Here is a 19,321-nt window from a genome sequence, read left to right on the forward strand (position 1 = left end):
ATAGATTTTATTGCTTTAAAAAGGAAACATTTATTTTTTAATTTAATTAAATTGTTTGCTAAAAGACAAACAAGACCAATAACAGGCCAATTCTGGCATCTGTCTTTCAACTCACCTCAGTCTTTCGAGAGACAAAAGTCTTTATATTTCGGCAACTATCTTGAAAGACCTTTACTGTATTTCGAATAACTAATTGACAGATGTGCTAATAGTATTATTATATTTATCGCTTAGCAATAAGTTTTCTAAAAACTAAACGAAATGAAAAACAGGAAAAACTAAAAATTTTAGAAACTGAAAGTGAAAGAAAAAAGATGAATCAAAAGTTTCCAAACGTTAAATAAAATAAAAAAATATGAATTTTTTAAGCGATAAAACTTAAAAAAAAAAAATTGTATTAAAAAAATTCGTTGCCGAGGATTGAACTCGGATCTCTTGAATGGCAAGAAAGTGCTCTGCTCGCTAGGCCATTGCCACTGTTACAGCAACGTTATCGAAATTGAAATTTATTGAAAACAAACAAAGAAATTTGAAAATCATTTGTTAAAAAGTTAAGTAAGTGTTTTTGTTTACTTAACTTTAATGTTCATTAAATGCCATTAACGTTTCAAATCGGTGTCCCACCTTAAGTAATCATTAAATGACTCTGAGTGCAGCTGTAACTTAATAATTAATCAAGTTTTATTTGATTTTTTCATTATTTTTATTCAATAATCTCGGAATTATGGTATAAAATAAATGTAGTAGTTTTCCTTTATTAAAAGCTGGCTTCTTATCATCCAAAGTTTGCGACGTTTGTGGCTTATATTGTCAAACCATGAATTCGAATATATATGCACCAGAAGACTCTGCCAGGACGAAATAGAACATTATTTTGGTAAAATTAGAAGGGGCGGTGGATTAGATCCAAGAACAACTCCCTGCATGTCCTCAGATCTTTTCAGGCAATCCTGGGATCTAATACACGTTAGTTTCGTTACAAGCGGTAATTGCTAACCTTTGCCCATCGCCGAACGGGAATTTTTTTCGTTTCGCACCCTCGACAAGGTGTGTAATGATCCTCTGGTTCAAGACATTTACTGGCACTCCTGCAAATGAACTCTTTTGCATATTTTTGAGGATATATGACAATTTAAATAACGTAAAAGATCCTTCTGAATTTATCGAGTCTCTTGCAAAACTTGATGAATCGTTAAACGAAAACTTCGATTCCTGTTGCCATCTAATTGGCTTTTCAAAAGCTTTATTTAGAAAAAAATTAGTAGTATAGAACCTTGTTATTGCTGCAGTAACTCGAGTCCCCATATTTTAAAACATCTTTTCATTATAATCAGAACATATTTTTCTTTAATAAAGAGGCATGTGCACCTGTTCTTTTTTAATAAAGAGGCATGTACACCTATTCTTAAATATACTAAATTTCTATGTATTTCTCATAGGTAGTTTGTATGCATTCCTCTACTCCGGAATTTCTTCATCTTCAGTTGGAAGTTTTTACTTAAAATCTTTAAATATGTATCTTGTTTTTTTTTTTTTTAACCGGGTCTACGTAACCAGAACGACCGTAATGAGCATTAAAGTCGGTTGTATTTTTTGCTTAAAATTACTTGTTATTATTGAGATACAGTTTCGCTACTCTTTAGAGATTTCTCGACATACTTGTTCACATTTGTCGGGATTTCTGTTATTATTTATTATTTTTCTTATTAGACATTTATAGGTTTAGGACTTACTGTGGGTGCTTTATGATTCATTTTGTAAATATGAACATATAAAAACAATTGCGATATTTTATTTTATTTTAAATTATGAATTTTATGCGTGCAATTTTTTATGTTTAATAGTTCTAAGATTTTTTTTTTTGGTTTTGTTGTATGCTTATTGCATGCCTTAAACTTTTTTACTTTAAGTTATAATGGTGAAGATATGCCTCCTGACTTTGTCAAGTACTTTAGCTGGGTGCGAGAAATTTAACAAATGCGCGTAAAAAAATGGAGTAGGTATACGGCTGTGTTGCCGCGATTCTCCAACATCTTGTAAGCAAACATATGGCTTGACGTTTCAAAAAACAGGGTATTGACTTTGGCTACAAAATTAATTTTCCAAGTTCTTAAATGTAAAAATGTTTCCTGGTTTTTATCATGATGTAACGTTACTAAAAATTTCCATTGAAAAAGTTTTGTTAAAATTGTTAAAAAAACATCATCGTCAATGCAAAACGCCCTATTTGAAAAATTTTAAATTTTACTGGAGAAACATTTTGATTTTAAATAACACGAAAAATGCTTTCTGATCTATTGCTATGTACATATACTGACGGCCCTATTTTCTCTAGAGTCCGACCTATGGTCGATTTTTGGCTGAAGCCGATGCGAACGTTCGGTTTTAATATAACCAACGGACGATTACCGGAGCTGAAGTCGATAATTTAATTTAAAATAAAGAAAATCGATTTTTCAAAGCAAAATCCCGATCTATACTTGCTTTTTTAGGCATAAATAAAGTGAAAAGGCATTTACATATGAAGAACTCATTTTACAGGAATACTATGAAGGCAAAATAATGAAGTTAACAAAATATATTATAAAAGCAAACCTAAGGTTGGATTGACTTTAAAGTAATTGTATGTGTTTGTTGGGGACGTTACGTTGCGGTCGTTAGTCTTTTTGCGTGAAAAAATAGATTTTTTTTTTATTAAAAGTTAAAATGCTTAAACCTAAGGCTATTCAGAGCTTTGTTTCAAGAAGTAAATTTGGCAAATCAGATTTCTCAAGTAAATATGAAATTAATATAGTATGTTGTACTATACCATTTTTGATACAAAAATGCGATAATTTGAATTGCCGGCATTTTTCCGTTTTTGGTTGACTATTTCTCGGATAGCGAAATTTCCCAAATACTTCTGCTGTTCATAAGCTAAAACGTTATTCCACCACGATACATGTTAAAACCGTTATTAACATACACTTATTTTTGTTCCGTTATTTTTAGCAAATGATTTTTTTTTTTTTTGGCTTGTCATCATTACATGTGCTTTATTTACCTTCGCGTGCTTACCATGAATTGTACTATTTTTATTTTTTTTCTTTGTGTCGAGTATTCGCTGAAAGCGTGGCCGGTATTTGTTTTTGTTTTTGTTATTTCACCTGCTCTACGCAAAACGTGCACGCTTGTAAAACAGTTTTCTCCTCAATCATCACATGGGGCATTCACCGTGCCAATAAAGTAGCATTGTTCATTGTCAAACGGTTTTTTGTTTCCTTTTCGTACCTTTCGAATAAGCGGAAAACCCGCGTTTGTTGGCAGTCGCTGAGTGAGCATAAACTGCACCCCTCATGACAAGGCCCAGCCGCATATACATACATATGTATGTATGTAAAATGGTGCTTACGAATTACAAAACTGCGTCTGACCATATAAATCCACACTTCAAACTTTGTAAAGAAATTAAAAAAAAAATTTCACAAAGAAAGCTTCTTATTCATAATTTTTAGAAAAATTCGAAGCAGTTTTGTCCCTCCATTAAATTTTAGTAATAAAGTTCAAGTTTCGAGTTGGTTTTTGATAATCGTTTTTGCCAGTGGTGTTATTATTTTCTTCTATGCAAAACCAATTGCCGAACATATACTACGTTTATGCGAAGGCCAATAAGCGAAATAATTTCATGAATTCGAATAGAAACTCAGCGCATGGTGTGTGTGTGTAGGGGTGTGTTCAGAAATGCATCAACCCAAAGCATCAGACGCTTTTATTTCTAAACTATAATTGATGGAAATGTCCAATATGCGTAACCACGGTTAAATGCCTAATTGGAACGTAATTGCGTAAATAAGGCATTTCCATCAGTTGTAGTTTGGAAGTAAAAGAGACTGATGCTTTGGCTTGATACATTTCTGAACACACCCTACGCAAAACATAAATTTAATTGCTGCTAATTGATTTTCTTATCAAGAAAATTACAGCTATTTGGGGAATTCTTCACTGATTGTACGTACTATAAAATGCCAATCTTTACTCTGAAAAAAGCGACTCAATTTCTTATTGAGATAAGTAATGAAAAAACCCCAAAATTGCATGAAATCAACATATTATTTACCAAGAATTCAAAGATGTGCGTAACCACATATTGGAATGCGTTGAACTTCTAATTGATTTGTTATTGTTTTTGGAAACGTCTGTGGTTTGGAATTCACAGGCAATTTAATTTCGTGGATATGCATACAGTATAATTAAATGAGCATGGCATTTCCCGATGATGAATTGCTTGTTTTATACCTAATCATGTTGAGTAATATTTATTTACCGCGTTTAAGACATTGCTCAGAAAACACATAGCAAAACTTAAATCAGTCATTTGGTATATTCATAACTTGAATGTGACATTTAATATAATCAACTCATTAATGCATTCCTTGTAAACAAAAAGGTACTTGAGTAACTCGTTGGAGAGCCTGTTAAAAGAGCTGTGCTGAGCCTGAGCTGAGGGTGTTCTCAGCTTTCTAATTACTGGTTTTTTCTGTCAAGCCACAGCCCAATCTGAAAGCTCAAATCTAAGATAGATATCTTTTACATACAAATTGATTTAAAAATAGCTTTGACAACAAGTATTTGAAAAAATGTACATGCATACATAGTAGTTGCATATGTACATATATGGGTATAACTGCGGTCAAAAATTTAGCAATGAAAGTATTCTAAAAGAAATAAAATGAGCTCCGCGAAATTTAGTCTTAATAGGAAACAGTGGCATTCTTAAAGGATATTGAAGGATGCAAATTAAAAAAATATATAAATTAGACGCGAGAGCGTTGAAACGAGTAGGGGGGAATAAGGAAAATTTTATGTTTTCGCTTTTAACTCTATCGGCCAAAGTAGCTCCAACCCAGCAAACAAACAAAAAAAAACAAGTAAAGAAGTATAAGTTCGGGCGAAACCGAACTTTATATACCCGGCGCAGGTAGCAAATATCGTCGTTTCAACTTTCCCTGAACTACCTTTGCATGATAAGTAGGGATGTTTACCCGATTTCAAACGTTTCCGATAATATGCACAGTTAGACTTAATGATATAATTGAACCTAGCTAGGTACAAATGTATTAAGTGGCTACCGAGGTACACCTTTGTAGCTATAAAGTGGGCGGTGCTACGCCCAATTCCTAAAAGTCTATAGCAGTCTTATTTATTGTTAGGGGATTGTTGTAACTACTAACTTGGAGTAAATTAGCGTCCTCATTGAAATATCGGAGTTTTCGTATTTCTGAAATTGACCGTTATACGCGAAGCGGGTGTAATTTTAGTCCGATTTAAATAATTTTCAACAAATTGCTGTTTCGTACCAAGGCTATTAAGTGCACCGAGTTTGATAGAAATTGATAAATCGGTTACCAAGATACACATTTGTGGTCATAAGTGGGCGGCGCCACGCCCATTATCCAAAAATTTACAATATTCTAATTTTATGCTAAGTGGTTATTGCAATCATCGATTTTAAGTGAATTGCTGATTTATCGCAATTTTCGTGTTTCTGTAAATTACCGTTACATGGCAGGTGGACGTGGTTATTACCCGATTTCAAAGATTTTCAACAGATTTCTTAGCTAGACCCTACCCAAGCCTCTTACCGAGTTTGGTAGGGATTGGTGAAGCGGCTACTGAGATACAGCATTTCATCGTAAGTGGGCGGTGCCACGCCCATTTTCCAAAAATCTCATAATAATATTATTTGTTGCCACAATTCTATTCCACCTACAAATTTTCAACAATTTGCATCTAATATTTACTAAAATATCGCCGTTTTTGCATTTTTCGAACAAAACCGTTATAGAGGAAGTGGGCGTAGTTACAGTCCGATTTCACCCATTTTCAATACCAACCTACTTTGGATAAAGGGCCATCTACGTACCAAATTTCGTTGAGATACCTCAATTTTTGCTCGAGTTGTCGTGTCCACGGACAGACGGACGGACGGACGGAAGGGCGGACGGACAGACAGACATGGCTTAATCGACTTCTCTTTTCATTCTGATCATTTATGTATACATTTGTCCATATCTATCTCGATTCGTTTTGGCTGTTACAAACAACCGCTATGCGAACAAAGTTATAATACCCTTGTGCACAAGTGCGCACGCGGATATTAATTGTAATGATAAATAATACTGTGCAACAGCTCAAATCGGTATTAAGTAAAACCAAATGTAAGTGATAGTTTTAAATGTCAAACTACGTCAATAGCTTTTTGAGTTTAGCTCAAATAAGGAAGATATCCTTAATTGAATCCTTGCACACAATTGATTGTTTAATTATGTTAAGTTCATGAAAAATATTCTTAGAAAATACTCGTATAAAGGTTTTTATTGAATTTCATTGAGTTTTTCAAATAAATACTCAAATTAGTAGTCTTTATTAAAAAAAAAGTCAGTCGCGGTGTGAAATTTACATTATTCGTATTATAAATACCAATTTTAAGCACTGCCATTAATATTTTAAACAGGAATTAATTGGTTTTTTGCATTTTGTTTTATTGTTTTGTCTACTTTTTTTAACTTTCCTCCTTTGCTTTTTATTTCGATTTTCAAAATCATCGTCATAATTGTTTTATTACAGCTCAACCCAAGGTACATTGAACAGGTAGTATCAGTAGAGCAGCTGATTTGATTTATTTTCAAATTATTTGGTCTCGAAAATGTCAAATATTTTTAATTTTTTCTCACAAAAATTCTGAATTGTTAAAATCCATTTGCATGTGAAACCTTTTTCCATACAAAACAAGCGATTGAATAGCAGCTTTTGGAACGTTCGCCCAACTCAGCAGCACGACCGCTGATTACTGGGCCTTGCAAAGGATGGATCAATGCTTCGAGAAGCAAACAAATTTACTAGGAAAGAAAGTTGCATCAATTTTTATTTTTTCCAATTTCAATTTTTTATTTTTTATAATTTTTTGTATTTCACATGGCACGCTTTGATTTAGAAGAAAAAATTCAGAACAGTTGTTGACACTTTCGATACCAGAAGCAACAACAAAATACACGCAAATGTTGTTTTTGCTCTACTGATACTACCTGTTTAATGTGCCTTGGCTCAACCTAATATTACCGGCTTGACTTTTTCTACGCATGCAAGCAAGTTTTACACATTTTATTAACCGAAATCAATTTGCGTGCGCGAATTCTCAGAGTTGCATTTCTGTCAAATTTCAGAAGTTGAGCAAAATTTGGGCATAAATGCAGAATAGCTTTGATTCTTAAATAAAAAAAATTAAAAAATATGATGGTCGATAGAGATCATTGAGGGGAGTATATTTGTATATTTATTTTTTTATTTCTCATTTGATAGGAAATTTAATTCCCTTTTATTTGATATACATACTTTATATATGCCTTGTTTAGTTTTCACTTCTCTTCTACGGCAACACAGAAAGGAGAGTTTTACTTAGTGAGGGTTATATGCAGGGTACGAAAATAAACTGTACAAAACAATTCCCATTTGCTCATCGATCATCATATCATTTGTGGTTTTGTACAGTTTTGTAAATAGTCAGAAACAAATTGTAAGATTCACTGTCATTTTCCCCAACGAGAAACGTTTGCTTTTCGTTTGTGACAATTGTACCATAGGGTACGTTTTATATGTATGCAAACGTTTCAATTACGTGAAAAATAATTTTTTCTGTAAATTTTCATATCCAATTCAATTAAAAAACATTTTTATTTTTTTTATTCATTGCAGCCATTCGTTTTGTATTTGTTTATTGCATATATGTACATACATAAAAATATTTTCCCTGCACGATTCATTTCGTTTGTTGTTTCGTCTGTAACTACTAAACTACTGTAGTGTACTATCGCCAAAGTGAACTCAGCCGTTTTGTTTCGTATTGTACCGAACTGTTAAAGTAATAAACGAAACGAAATAGTAACGTACAATATAGTTTATTTTCGTACACTGGTTACATGTATATCAAATTAAAGGGAATAAAATTTCCTATCAAATCCATGCATTTGTTTTAAAAAAAGTTTGATTTTAAAGATTTTTTGATTTGAACTTTGACCCTTAATAACTTTTGTAAAAAAAAACAAAATATACCATCTCATCTCTATCGATCCCAATATTTTTTATTTATTTTTTTTGAGAATCGGAACTATTCTGCATTTGTTCCAAAATTTGAATTCATAGTCACGCCAAAATGTGAGCACAAAAATTAGCACAAACTTCAAATCGAAATATCACGCAACACAAATCTTGGAATTTTAGTTAGTTTTTAACGCACGCCGTTCAATTTCGGTTGGTCCCATACAAGTTGTATGTGCATGAGAAATTTTTGACAGTAAACTGCAAGCGTTCGTGAATATTAGGTTGGCCTGTTATTCTCCTTTTAGAGTTTACTTTTGCTGTTTGACAGTTCTATAGGTGTTAGTCTTAAAATCGCTGGAATAGCTATTTTGAAGAATTATTTAATTTTGCAGGTTTTCGATTACACCAATTTATCACTTCCTTTGGTGTTTTACTTAAAAAATGGTTGATTGTGAAAGAAAGTATCAACATTATTGTTATTGTTGCGACAAGTTTCAAGTTCCACATAGTTTAGTGGGAATAGGCGAAAATATTGAACAAAGTTACGAGTTTTATTTCAACGAACGAGTAGTATGTAATGTACCATGTGTAGAAGTTGTTACAATTTGCTATTTAATTGGTTCAAAGGAGCACATAGTTCAATGCAGTTCGAAGTGCCATCTATTTGGACTGATCCTGGTAAATATAGTTTTATTTGTGACGATGATTTTGAAAATCAAAATAAAAGTAAGAAAAAGTAGACAAAAGAATAAAAATACACAATAAATAAATTATATTGAATTTTTAAATAGTGATTGCGGTGTTTAAAATCACATCACGACTGAAGTTTTCAATAAAGACCTCTAATTTGAGTGTTTAGTTGAAAAAAACTCACTGCCACCTAGCGCAGAGATAATAAAAAACAAACTTAAAAAATTGATAATTCTTAATTAAAATTTGTATATATTTAAGATATGACACTGGAGGAGGAGCGTTTCCTCATTTGAAGCAAATGTTTTCTTTTTTTGGTTGTTGTTGTTACCGACAGTGTGGGTGTATGATGTATTTTGGAACGAATTTTCGTCATCCCTTGTCAAATTTTATTTGGAGACAAACCGGTTTCGGCGTTGTGCCATCTTCAGTACGAAAAATTAAACTGAAGATGGCACAACGCCGAAACCGGTTTGTCTCTAAACCAAATTTGACAAGGGATGACGGAAAAAATGTGACAAATGGTTTCAGCTGGCCTTCGCATTCCAGTCGCCACAGCAAATGAGAAAAGAATATATGTTCCCAAATCAATTTGAATAAAACAAGAAATTAACTGCGAAATCCAGCATTTTAAAGATTTCTGATTTAAATGTTCCATTTTATAAACTCTTTTCTTTTTTATTTAGTTGAGTATAATTTTAACGGTTTAAGTTATTTTATTTTAAATGAATCGTTTTTTGTTATTTACGTTTGATAAAATGGAAAAACTTAATTTTGAAATGAAAGGATACTTTTTTAAGCATTTTTGGGGTCAAATTTTGTCGAATTTAAAAAAAATCAAAATGGCAGATCCAAGATGGTCAACATTTTTGCTCGAAACTTGATACATTGTGGGTCTACGGGTTTGCTAAAATGAAATCTGATGTCAAGTTTTAAAATTTTAAAATGGTGGATCCAAGATGGTGGAAAATTTTTGGTTAATTCAACATTTTTGCTCGAAACTTGAGACTCGGGGCTTTCCGAGGTTGCTTAACAGAAATATATATCCATAGGTTTCTCGGAAACGGTTTTTGATGAAATTTTGTATACCGAATATTTTGAATTCTGAGATTATCTTAATAGGTATTATCTCCGAGGATACTCTTATAAGGTTGCCACCTATTGAAAATTAGTTGAAAATTATATAAAACATAATATGGGTACCAAATGGAAGGTACTTTAAAAGTCCCCAATTTAGAAATTTTTTTGAATACGGTTGCCACATATTTTGAATCGGATACATATTTTATTTTTTGTTTAGAAAATAAAGGTACAATATTACTTTTCATGGATACTAAAAGAAGGCTCCTAAAAATGCTATGCATATATAATAAGTGTTATTCCATAGGATATTTGTGTAAGGTTGCCACTTATTTTCAATTCCATAAAATTTAACTAAAACAACGCAATATGGATATTAAATGAAAGGTAGTTTTAAGAAGTTTAGTAAAAAAATATTTTGATTTCAAGAATATTTTTTTTTGTATGTACAGTTGTCCACAAAATAATAGGAGCGCGATATTTTGACCAGGTTTAGCTATTTGTCTTTTGTTTATTTAATGTTTATTATTTTTTTAAAAAGTCTAGCTGATTATACAATAAACACCATATTAACTCAGATTTCAAACTTTGTACAAGAATTATAAAAATTTCGGAAATTTCCACCCAAATTTCAATTGAATCAAAATCTTTAGAAAAAATTTTGGTATGCAGTTTTGTAGCCCATTTAAATCTAGTATAATAATGTGCAAGTTTCAAGCCCATTGACTTTTGGCAATTTTTTATTGCGGGGTGTCGTCCATATAAAAGACAAGTAATTTTTAAGCAAAAAACAAAACCGACTGAAATTCTTATATAAAAATATATATCTGTGTTCATATGGAATAGTAGCTTATGTCGAAAGTATATATATATATATATATTTCATGATCCAATGATCGGATCTAAACCAGATTAGTATGGGACCACCTCTGAGACACTACCTTTCCGATGCAAAAAGAATCGAAAAAGTCGAAATCGGTTGGCGTGGTCCAAAGTTATGCGGTAACATACATAAAAAAAAAAAAATATTCCGAAGGGGGGCCCACCCCTTTTTTGGAAGTCGGTTAAAATGGTCGAACATACTTTGTAGGAAAACAAGTAATTTTTAAGCAAAAAAACAAAACCGACTTCAATTCTCATATAAAAATTTAAGATTATCGTTAATTTCTTCACGATCGATCGTGCGATCCAATTATGGGATCTAAACAAAATTAGTATGGTACCACCTTTCCGATGAAAAAAGAGTTATCGAAATCGGTTAACGAGGTCCAAGTTATGCGGTAACATAAATAAAAAAAAAGGAAAAACTATTCCGACGAACGGATAACCTCCTCCTTTTTTTTGAAGTCAGTAAAAAACGTGAAACACCTTCAACCAAAAAAATTCTCAAAATTTTTTTAGCAACTTGAAACCTGCACTTTATTATATTAGAGTTAAATGGCATACAAAAATGCAACCACAATTTTTTCTAAAGATTCTGATTAAAAAATTTGGATGAAAATTTGCGAAAATTTTATAATTTTGGTACAAAGTGTGAAACTGAATTTATATGGGGTTTGTTGTATTGCCAGCTAGACTTTTATAAAAAAATAATAAACATTAACAGCCGCACTCACGAGTCGTTTAATGATTACTTAAAGGCTTCCTCTTTAGAGACTTGAAAAAATTTCCTCTCAGGGTCAGTTATTGGTTCATTAACAGCCGTCCTCAGAAACGTTCCTTAAATTAGCTCTAACGGGCACTTAACTAATGATCGTTAAAACTGTTAATTAATGTTTCCTCTCAGAGTTAAAAATTATGAAATGAAAAATTTAAGTATGTCCCTAGTTGCGGCCCTTTATTTTTGTGGCATCACTCGCTTTCTTCGTTCAGTTTGAAATAAAATATAAAAATAAGTATTTATATTATTTTGCAACAGACGCAATGGCTCAGCGAGCAGAGCACTGACGTGCCATTCGAGAGACTCGAGTTCGAGTTATAGGGTAGGAGAGTTTTCTTCTTCCTTTTTTATTTATTTTTATTTCTTGTTCAATTTTTTAAACTGTTTTTATTGAATTTTTTTTTGCTTTTTTGATCTAATTTTCTTTTGATTTATAGATTTTATTGCCTTAAAAAGGAAAAAAAAATATTTAAATTAAATTAAATTTTTAGAAACTGTATGCTAAAAACCAAGGAACAGGCCAATTCTGCCATCTGTCTTTCAACTCACCGCAGTCTTTTGAGAGACAAAAGTCTTTATATTCCGGTAACTATCTTGAAACCTCTATTCTGTATTTCGAATGACTAATTGAAAGATGTGCTAATAACGTTATTATACTTATTGTTTAGCAATAAGTTTTCTAAAAACTAAACGAAATGAAAAAAAAAATTTAAACAGGAAAAACAAAAAATTTGAGAAACTGAAAGTAAAAGAAAAAATATGAATTAAAAAAGTTTCTAAACTTTAAATAAAATAAAAAATATTAATTTTTTAAGCAATAAAAAACTGACAAAAGCTTTATTTAAAAAAAATCGTTGTCGAGATGGCACAAAAGTGCTCTGCTCACTAGGCTCCCATTTAACGGTAATTTTCAGAAATACGAAAACTGCGTTATTTTATTATCTACTGAAGATTATTCACTAAAAATTGATATTTACAATAATTTTTAGACAAAAAATAAGAATATCATAAGTTTTTGGAAAATGGGCGTAGCCTCGCCGACTTATGGTTACATGTGTATATCTTGGTAACCGCTGCACTAATTTCTTCCAAACTTGGCATAGTTGGTGGCGTTGGTACAGCATACCAAATGGCCGAAAATTTTTAAAATCGGACAATAACCACGCCCACATCCCATATAACGGTAATTTAAAGAAATACGAAATCTTCGATAAATCAGTAAATATTAAAGCTAATTTATTTATAATAATATTTATATGATGCTTGCAACAATTCTTTACCAAGAAATACGTTTATGATAAAATTTTGGAAAATGGGCGTGGCACCGCCGGTAACCGTTCTACCAATTTTTACCAAACTCGGTACGGTTATTATGATTGCCACATAGAAGCAAATCGTTGAAAATTATTGAAATCGGACTAAAATTACGGCCGCTTTTCATATACCGGTAAATTCCAGAAATGCTCGAAACTTCAATATTAAATATTGAGGACGCTAATTTACTCAAAATCGATACACCCCGGCTTACCATGTAGCGGTAATACTTGCGCCGGGTATTTAATGTTCTGCTCCGCCCGAACTTAGACTTTCTTACTTGTTTATATTTGTGTTATTGCTACAGTAGTATCGATTAAGAGTTAGCGATGTAATTTCCGAGCTTGCAAATTTGCAAACCTGTTGCTGTCTCATTAGGGCTATTCGCGATCCGGTGCAAATGGCCTAGCATCATTGCATTGCAAATTTGTATTGCAAATTATTTGCAATACACAAACAAAATACACGCATTTGCATTTGTCATGGCTTGGCAAATTTGGAATACCGAAAATCCATAGCATAAATATGCTATGCATTGCATTCATAAACAAAACCAAAGCTGATGCACAAAAAGTGTTTTGCAAAAGCTTTACCATGACAGTTTAATAAAGGTCGCTCACAATCCATGGCATATTTCTGCAATTGCATAAATTTGTCAGCTCTTATGCACCGAATCGCGAATAGCCCTATTATGTCGCGCATTGTTTCTTGTGCGTATGGCTATACAATATTATTTGCGCTACGACAACCACCCAATAGGGATTAACTTCAAATCGCCAAGCAATGTACATACTAATGTACATATATACATACATATCGTCGTTTAAAGTACAAAACCGCCTATCAACAAAATGCAAAACCGCGTATGTGAATTATGTAAATTATTTTCTAGAGAGTAAAAACACGCATATTTCAAAATGGTTCTTTTTTACCTTCCTTTTATTAGCTCGGGATGTAACTATGTAATATTGATGCGCCTAAAAGATGCAGCGATTTCTATTCTCAAGTTACATACCTGTTGCAGTACGAATGGCAATTATAATAGGGAGGTTTTAGTTTTATAAACTATATTTTTTTATTTATAAAGCAATCGCATTTCTGTCTAGTATTATTTCGGGACGAATGGATTGAGGATTGAGCCAAGAGCTTCTGTGAGCAAATCCAATTTTTCGCAGCAGCTGTCAGTTACGCGGTTTTGTACTTTAAGCGACGATTTGCATGTACATACATACAGCCTCAGCATTTCTATGGGACATTGTTATTATTGCCGCCATAGAGCGATGATTACTGGCGTTATTACTGGGGTCGTTTTGTTTTGTTTAAATAAGCTTTTGCAAACTTGACTCGCCTTATTGTGTTTCTTATTTGTTGCTTATTTGTGCGCTTTATTATGGGAATTTCTCGGGTTTTTCTAAACTCACACAAAACCAACTTCAAATGCTAGCACGTTTACTAGCGTCATCATTTGCTTGCCATGGCTTTATCGCTGCCATCAATATACATATATGTATGTTTGTATATATTTTTACTCCATCACTGCGTGGGTTGAGCGACTGAGAAGTTTTGCTTTCATGATTAGTATTAAGTCATAGTAAAAACAAACCTGTATTGCCCATATGAGTGTTGTAATGTCTTTCACACGTAGTAGGTATTTTGTTTAGTATTTACCGTAAAAACAACTTTTTATTTACATATGTATGTAGTTGAGTTGCAAAATGTAAACATATTTATGCTTTCGAGAAACCCACAAGCATACTTCGCATAGAGCCAAGAATTTATAGAATTAAATAAGATTAGTTGTTGTGTCAGCGCGGCAATAAAATGAGTAACCAACTACCGGAGCGTACAGCGTTCATTCATAAACAAACTCATTAAAAAAGAAACAACAATGATAGCCTTCGTAAATATATATATGTATGTTAGGTACAGTTTAAACTGGTTAATATGAACTCGTTGTAAATAATAACTATACATGCGTCGGATTTTTATGCAAAACAAAAAAAAACGTTTAAACATACATATATACTCGTGGCCACGCAAAGCTTACGACCACTTAAAAACAAAAATTATTGGTTTTAAAGTATAGTTCAATCCCAAACAAAAACTGTGTAATTAAAGTTTCGCGTATGCAGCTAAGTAGCCCTTTTAATTTTAGTATAATAATTTAGGTATTCACAAGGGTGTCGTGAGTGTCGTATTGTTGTATGTCGTAAACGTTAAACGCCTAAAAAATATATCAAGAGGGGTTTGCAAAGTACTATCAAAGTCATATTACGAATTTTTGCAGTGTTAAAAAAAAAGCAGTTGGTTATGGTTTTAAGTTTTCAAAACATCTATTTAAGCTTTTAAAGTTTATGACATAAAACAATACGACACTTAAGACACCGTTGTGAATCCCTCAATTCTGTAAGTCAAAGTGATTTTTGAAAAATTTTCATCCTTAAAAAATCGTATTTAAAAGTTTGAAATTTTGATGAATATTTTATAATTTTTTCTAAATTTTGTCAACAGTTTGAAACTTATATTTATGTAGTTTTTTTGCGGTTTGAACTATGTTTCACCTGTGTGTTATCGAAACTTCCCAACAAGCATTTCAGTAAATGTTTTTAAAAATAACTTAAAATAAGTTTGCTATAATAAGCGTTAAATAAGCATTTTTAATATTAAGCTTATTAAAAGTTTTTTCAAATAAACCTTTAATAAGTTTTGAGAGCGAATGTTTATAAATAACTTAAACTTATAAATGAAATGCAAATGCCAACGACATGAAGTAGTAAATATAACATTTTTTCAATCGTAAGTGACGTGTTAACGTTTTTTAAAATATATTATTAAAAGAAAAAATTAAACAAAACCAATGCGGTAAAGAAAATCCAATCCAGGACCCGCTGCGCTAATCGGTGGAGCATTCGAGTCTTCAAATGATGAGTTCTCCTTATCCTTTCTTAGTTTAACATTCAATTAAAAATGTATTAAATTTTCTTCAGAAAAGTTAATCAATGAGAATGGCGGCGATGAAGCGGATGTAGCTGCATCGATGTCGTTTTTCCAATTTGCCAATAACCGCATGTAATTGAAAGCACGCAACAAGATGTAATAATTAACTTTTTGATGCTTAATTTTTGTGTGTTATCGTGAATTTGTATGCTAAAATGTCTATTCCCTATATATATTTTCGCGACTGTAGATGAGTCCGCCGAAAATTCGCATTTCTTTTAGTTTCTATTTATTAAGTAATCTATGTATTAGTTTTTAATGAAATATCTTTAAATAAAGGGTTATAAAAATGTTTATAAAAAGCTTTCTTTTGAACATTTATTACAAGTTTATATTTCTACGCTTGTAACCAATGTTCCTTTTCGATTATTTTACGCTAACTTTCAAGCGTTTTATAAACAAAAAATCAACGTTTTGTAAGCTTAATTGAAAACTAAAAAAAAACTTTCTTTAAGTTTATTTTGCTTGTTGGGTTACATTCAATTTTTAAAACTTCTCCATTCGTTTTAAATTTAGAACGTATGTTTTCTTTATCTCTTTTTCAGGCGAATTTTGTGTTCATTTAGCTGCCGAAGCGGGCCATCTGAAAATATTAAGCATTCTAATACAATATGGCGCTGATATCAATGCCAGGGTAAGTGTTTTGACTCTTACCATACAAATGCGTCAGTAAAATTTCATTTAATTTTACAGGAAGGAAAAGGCGGCTACACACCGTTACACATTTCCATTGAAAGGGGCAATGAAGAACTTTTCAATTTCCTACTTGACGATTGCAAACAAAAACTGAATTTGGAAACAACAACTTTTGGTCGTCTAACTGCATATCAATTTGCATGCATTTTGAAGCGTTCGCAAATGCAAAGTGTTTTAGAAAATCATGGCGCAGAGCCGCTCGCTCCGCCAGACAGCGAATATGAAAGTAGCGAGGATGAATCAGATTTGGAAGATTCTATGGTGAGCGTAATAGCCTAATAATGATTCAAAGTAAAGGCAAAGAAATGTTTGGAAAAACAATTAAAGAAAGGAAAATGGTTTCATATTTCATATTCGTATGTGCATACATATGTATATCTAACAATAGTCTACCAACTATAAAAATAAACCAAAGTTATAAAAAAAGAAGTTTAGTGATAGGAATTGCATTACATGCACTTGTGGCCACTCAAAGAAAAAACGTTCTATGTTCTAGTAGAACTATCATATTAAAAGACTACAAACACCTGCAAAAATGCCCAGCTTTATTTATTACCGCCAGTATTCGCGTAATAAAATAAAATGTACGCTTAGGATTTAATTTTTTAAAAGAAAACAGTTTTTTCAATGATGTTTTTGTTTATTGATAGGGTTTTGTATGAAAAATTATGTATATCAGGCAAATGACCTCCACGACTTTGCAGGCACATATGCAATCTTTCGCACCGAGCAGCTGCGATTGCTTGGAGAGCTTTTATGGTTTTGCAAAAAAAAAAACATGCAGCCAAACTGAAATATTTGTCAACAATTAAAACTCGTTCTGTAGTGTAGTGCTGCATTTTTCCTACCCCGAACTATCTAGGGCTTCTTATATTTGATATTTTTATGGCGCGTTCACACAGAAAGTCGAGTGGCGTCGAGCGAAGCAAGGCGGAACAAAGCAATGCTGCTGGTGTTCACACTGACCGAAGCGAAGCGGAGCTTTTCTCATGGCTGCAAAGATACCACAACTTACCGGCAAAAGTATTTGCTGAATTTTATTCAACAGATTAGTTGTAGAATTCGTTCATGGTGTAATAATAACAAGGTGTTGTCAGTAACTTAACCTCACTTTTTTGGCAGGTCAATTCCGGTCACGCATTTTAAAGTACTAGAAAAAAAGAAATTATTTACTACTTCTAATCCGTTGGTGCATACTATTTTAAATTAAATGTTGAAAAACGTATAATTACAGGCTTATAAGCCTGAATATATGTTTGTATTGGCAGCTCCACACAGCTTGGACATATATTGTAACTTTAGAAAAGTAAAAGCCGTAAAATAAGGCAATTTCCTATAAGAATGTAAATGATTTTCGAAATAGATTAAAACACATAAATATCGATAATATAAGCGAATTCCTAATTTAATCATGCAGCCACTCTGTTCTAGTGTATCAGTAGTTCATTTGGCTCAATATTATGACAATGCAGCAAAAGTTATTTAATATAAAAAATCGCCTTTCCATACGATTTTTGTGTACGTTTTTTTCCATTGATAACTACGATATCTTTTATTTTTCTACTTTTTGAGGACACAAATTATACAAATCCAGCAATTTTAAATATTAATATTGTTCTGAAAACACCAAGTTCTTTAAAAATCGCGATAAAACGAATTACTAAATTGGAGATACTATTTCCCAACCAATAGTAGTATTAAAATTAAGATCGGCAGCACTGAAAATAAGCATGCTGATCTTGTCAAAACCACAACAAACACGTCGCTACTGACACCATGGAACTCGTTTTTATTTCGTTTTTGCTATTTTGTTTGCAGCAGCGTCATTAAGCTGAAAAATTCAAAATCAAACCATGATAAAAAATAGAAGGTATTTCCACTTCAAACTTTTTTGACGGTTACAGGCATTTTTTGAAGTTTCAGAAATTGTACATTTTAGAAGCAGCGTTGCCACATTGGCTTTAACAAAATATAATTGATGGTATTTTGGGATGGGAGTTTTGTATAGCTTTTGATGATTCTTAATCTTTTCAGACAATTCTAAATAGTTAATTTTTGAGTTTTAAAATGTGCAATAATTATGATTAGAATGTTTGCGTGGTAACAAGCAAATAGCGAATTACATTAATTCACCTCAGGAAACCTGAAAAGAAGGCATATCAGGGCCGTAAAGATTTGCGGATTTTTATAAAATATCTGCAATTCTCCTATTTATGTATTATGTATGTATATTGGACTCTATCACTAAAAAAAGTTTCGGTTTCTTAAGCTTAAACTGGTTTGCCATCTGAGGTGATTTTTTTCAAAAAAAAAAAAAAACTTTAAAAAACCTATTTTCATTCATAAAAAACTCAAGGAGGTATTTTCAAATCGGTTCAGCTGACGTAAATCATAATATTTTTCCGAAATGTTTTGGTGAAGGTCTAAAAATATAATAGATTTTATAATTCCGATGGAAAACAGTACCGATTTTCTTTTTTTGTGGGGAGTGATATATGTAGTATAATGTACATATGTATGCAAATATAATATACTCTAATTGAGGAAATACATACGTAATTAATTGCACTTCGGTAAGATTTTATTCCTTCACGTTACAAGCTTCTAACGACTTTTTTTAATAAACAAGAAAATTTTAAAGATTTCAATCTGGAATCCTTGCACAAATTTATAAGATTCCTACAGTTTTCAAACGCGCAATTAATTTTTGATTTTATTCAAATTATTACTGATTTTTCGTTTTAAAATCTGTTGTTTGAAATTTTTTCAAAGGTAGTTGAAAAATATTTTTTTTTTGTGGCTGGTAGC

The 19,321-nt window shown here is 32.0% G+C and overlaps 1 protein-coding gene across 3 annotated transcripts in view; it reads left to right on the forward strand.

Annotated features, from left to right (window-relative positions):
• LOC118740396 (NF-kappa-B inhibitor cactus-like) overlaps nt 1-19,321 on the forward strand; it is a 47,568-nt gene that overhangs the window by 22,957 nt on the left and 5,290 nt on the right. For all 3 annotated transcript variants that reach the window (XM_036471913.1, XM_036471914.1, XM_036471915.1), the window contains exons 6-7: nt 16,363-16,451; nt 16,511-16,774. In XM_036471913.1, coding sequence (XP_036327806.1) covers nt 16,363-16,451; nt 16,511-16,774 — 353 coding nt within the window. The remainder of the gene's footprint in view (nt 1-16,362; nt 16,452-16,510; nt 16,775-19,321) is intronic.

The sequence above is a fragment of the Rhagoletis pomonella genome, unplaced genomic scaffold, assembly GCF_013731165.1.
Source record: "Rhagoletis pomonella isolate Grant_MI unplaced genomic scaffold, Rhpom_1.0 Rhpom_scaffold_00006, whole genome shotgun sequence".
In the NCBI taxonomy this organism is placed as follows: Eukaryota; Metazoa; Arthropoda; class Insecta; order Diptera; family Tephritidae; genus Rhagoletis; species Rhagoletis pomonella.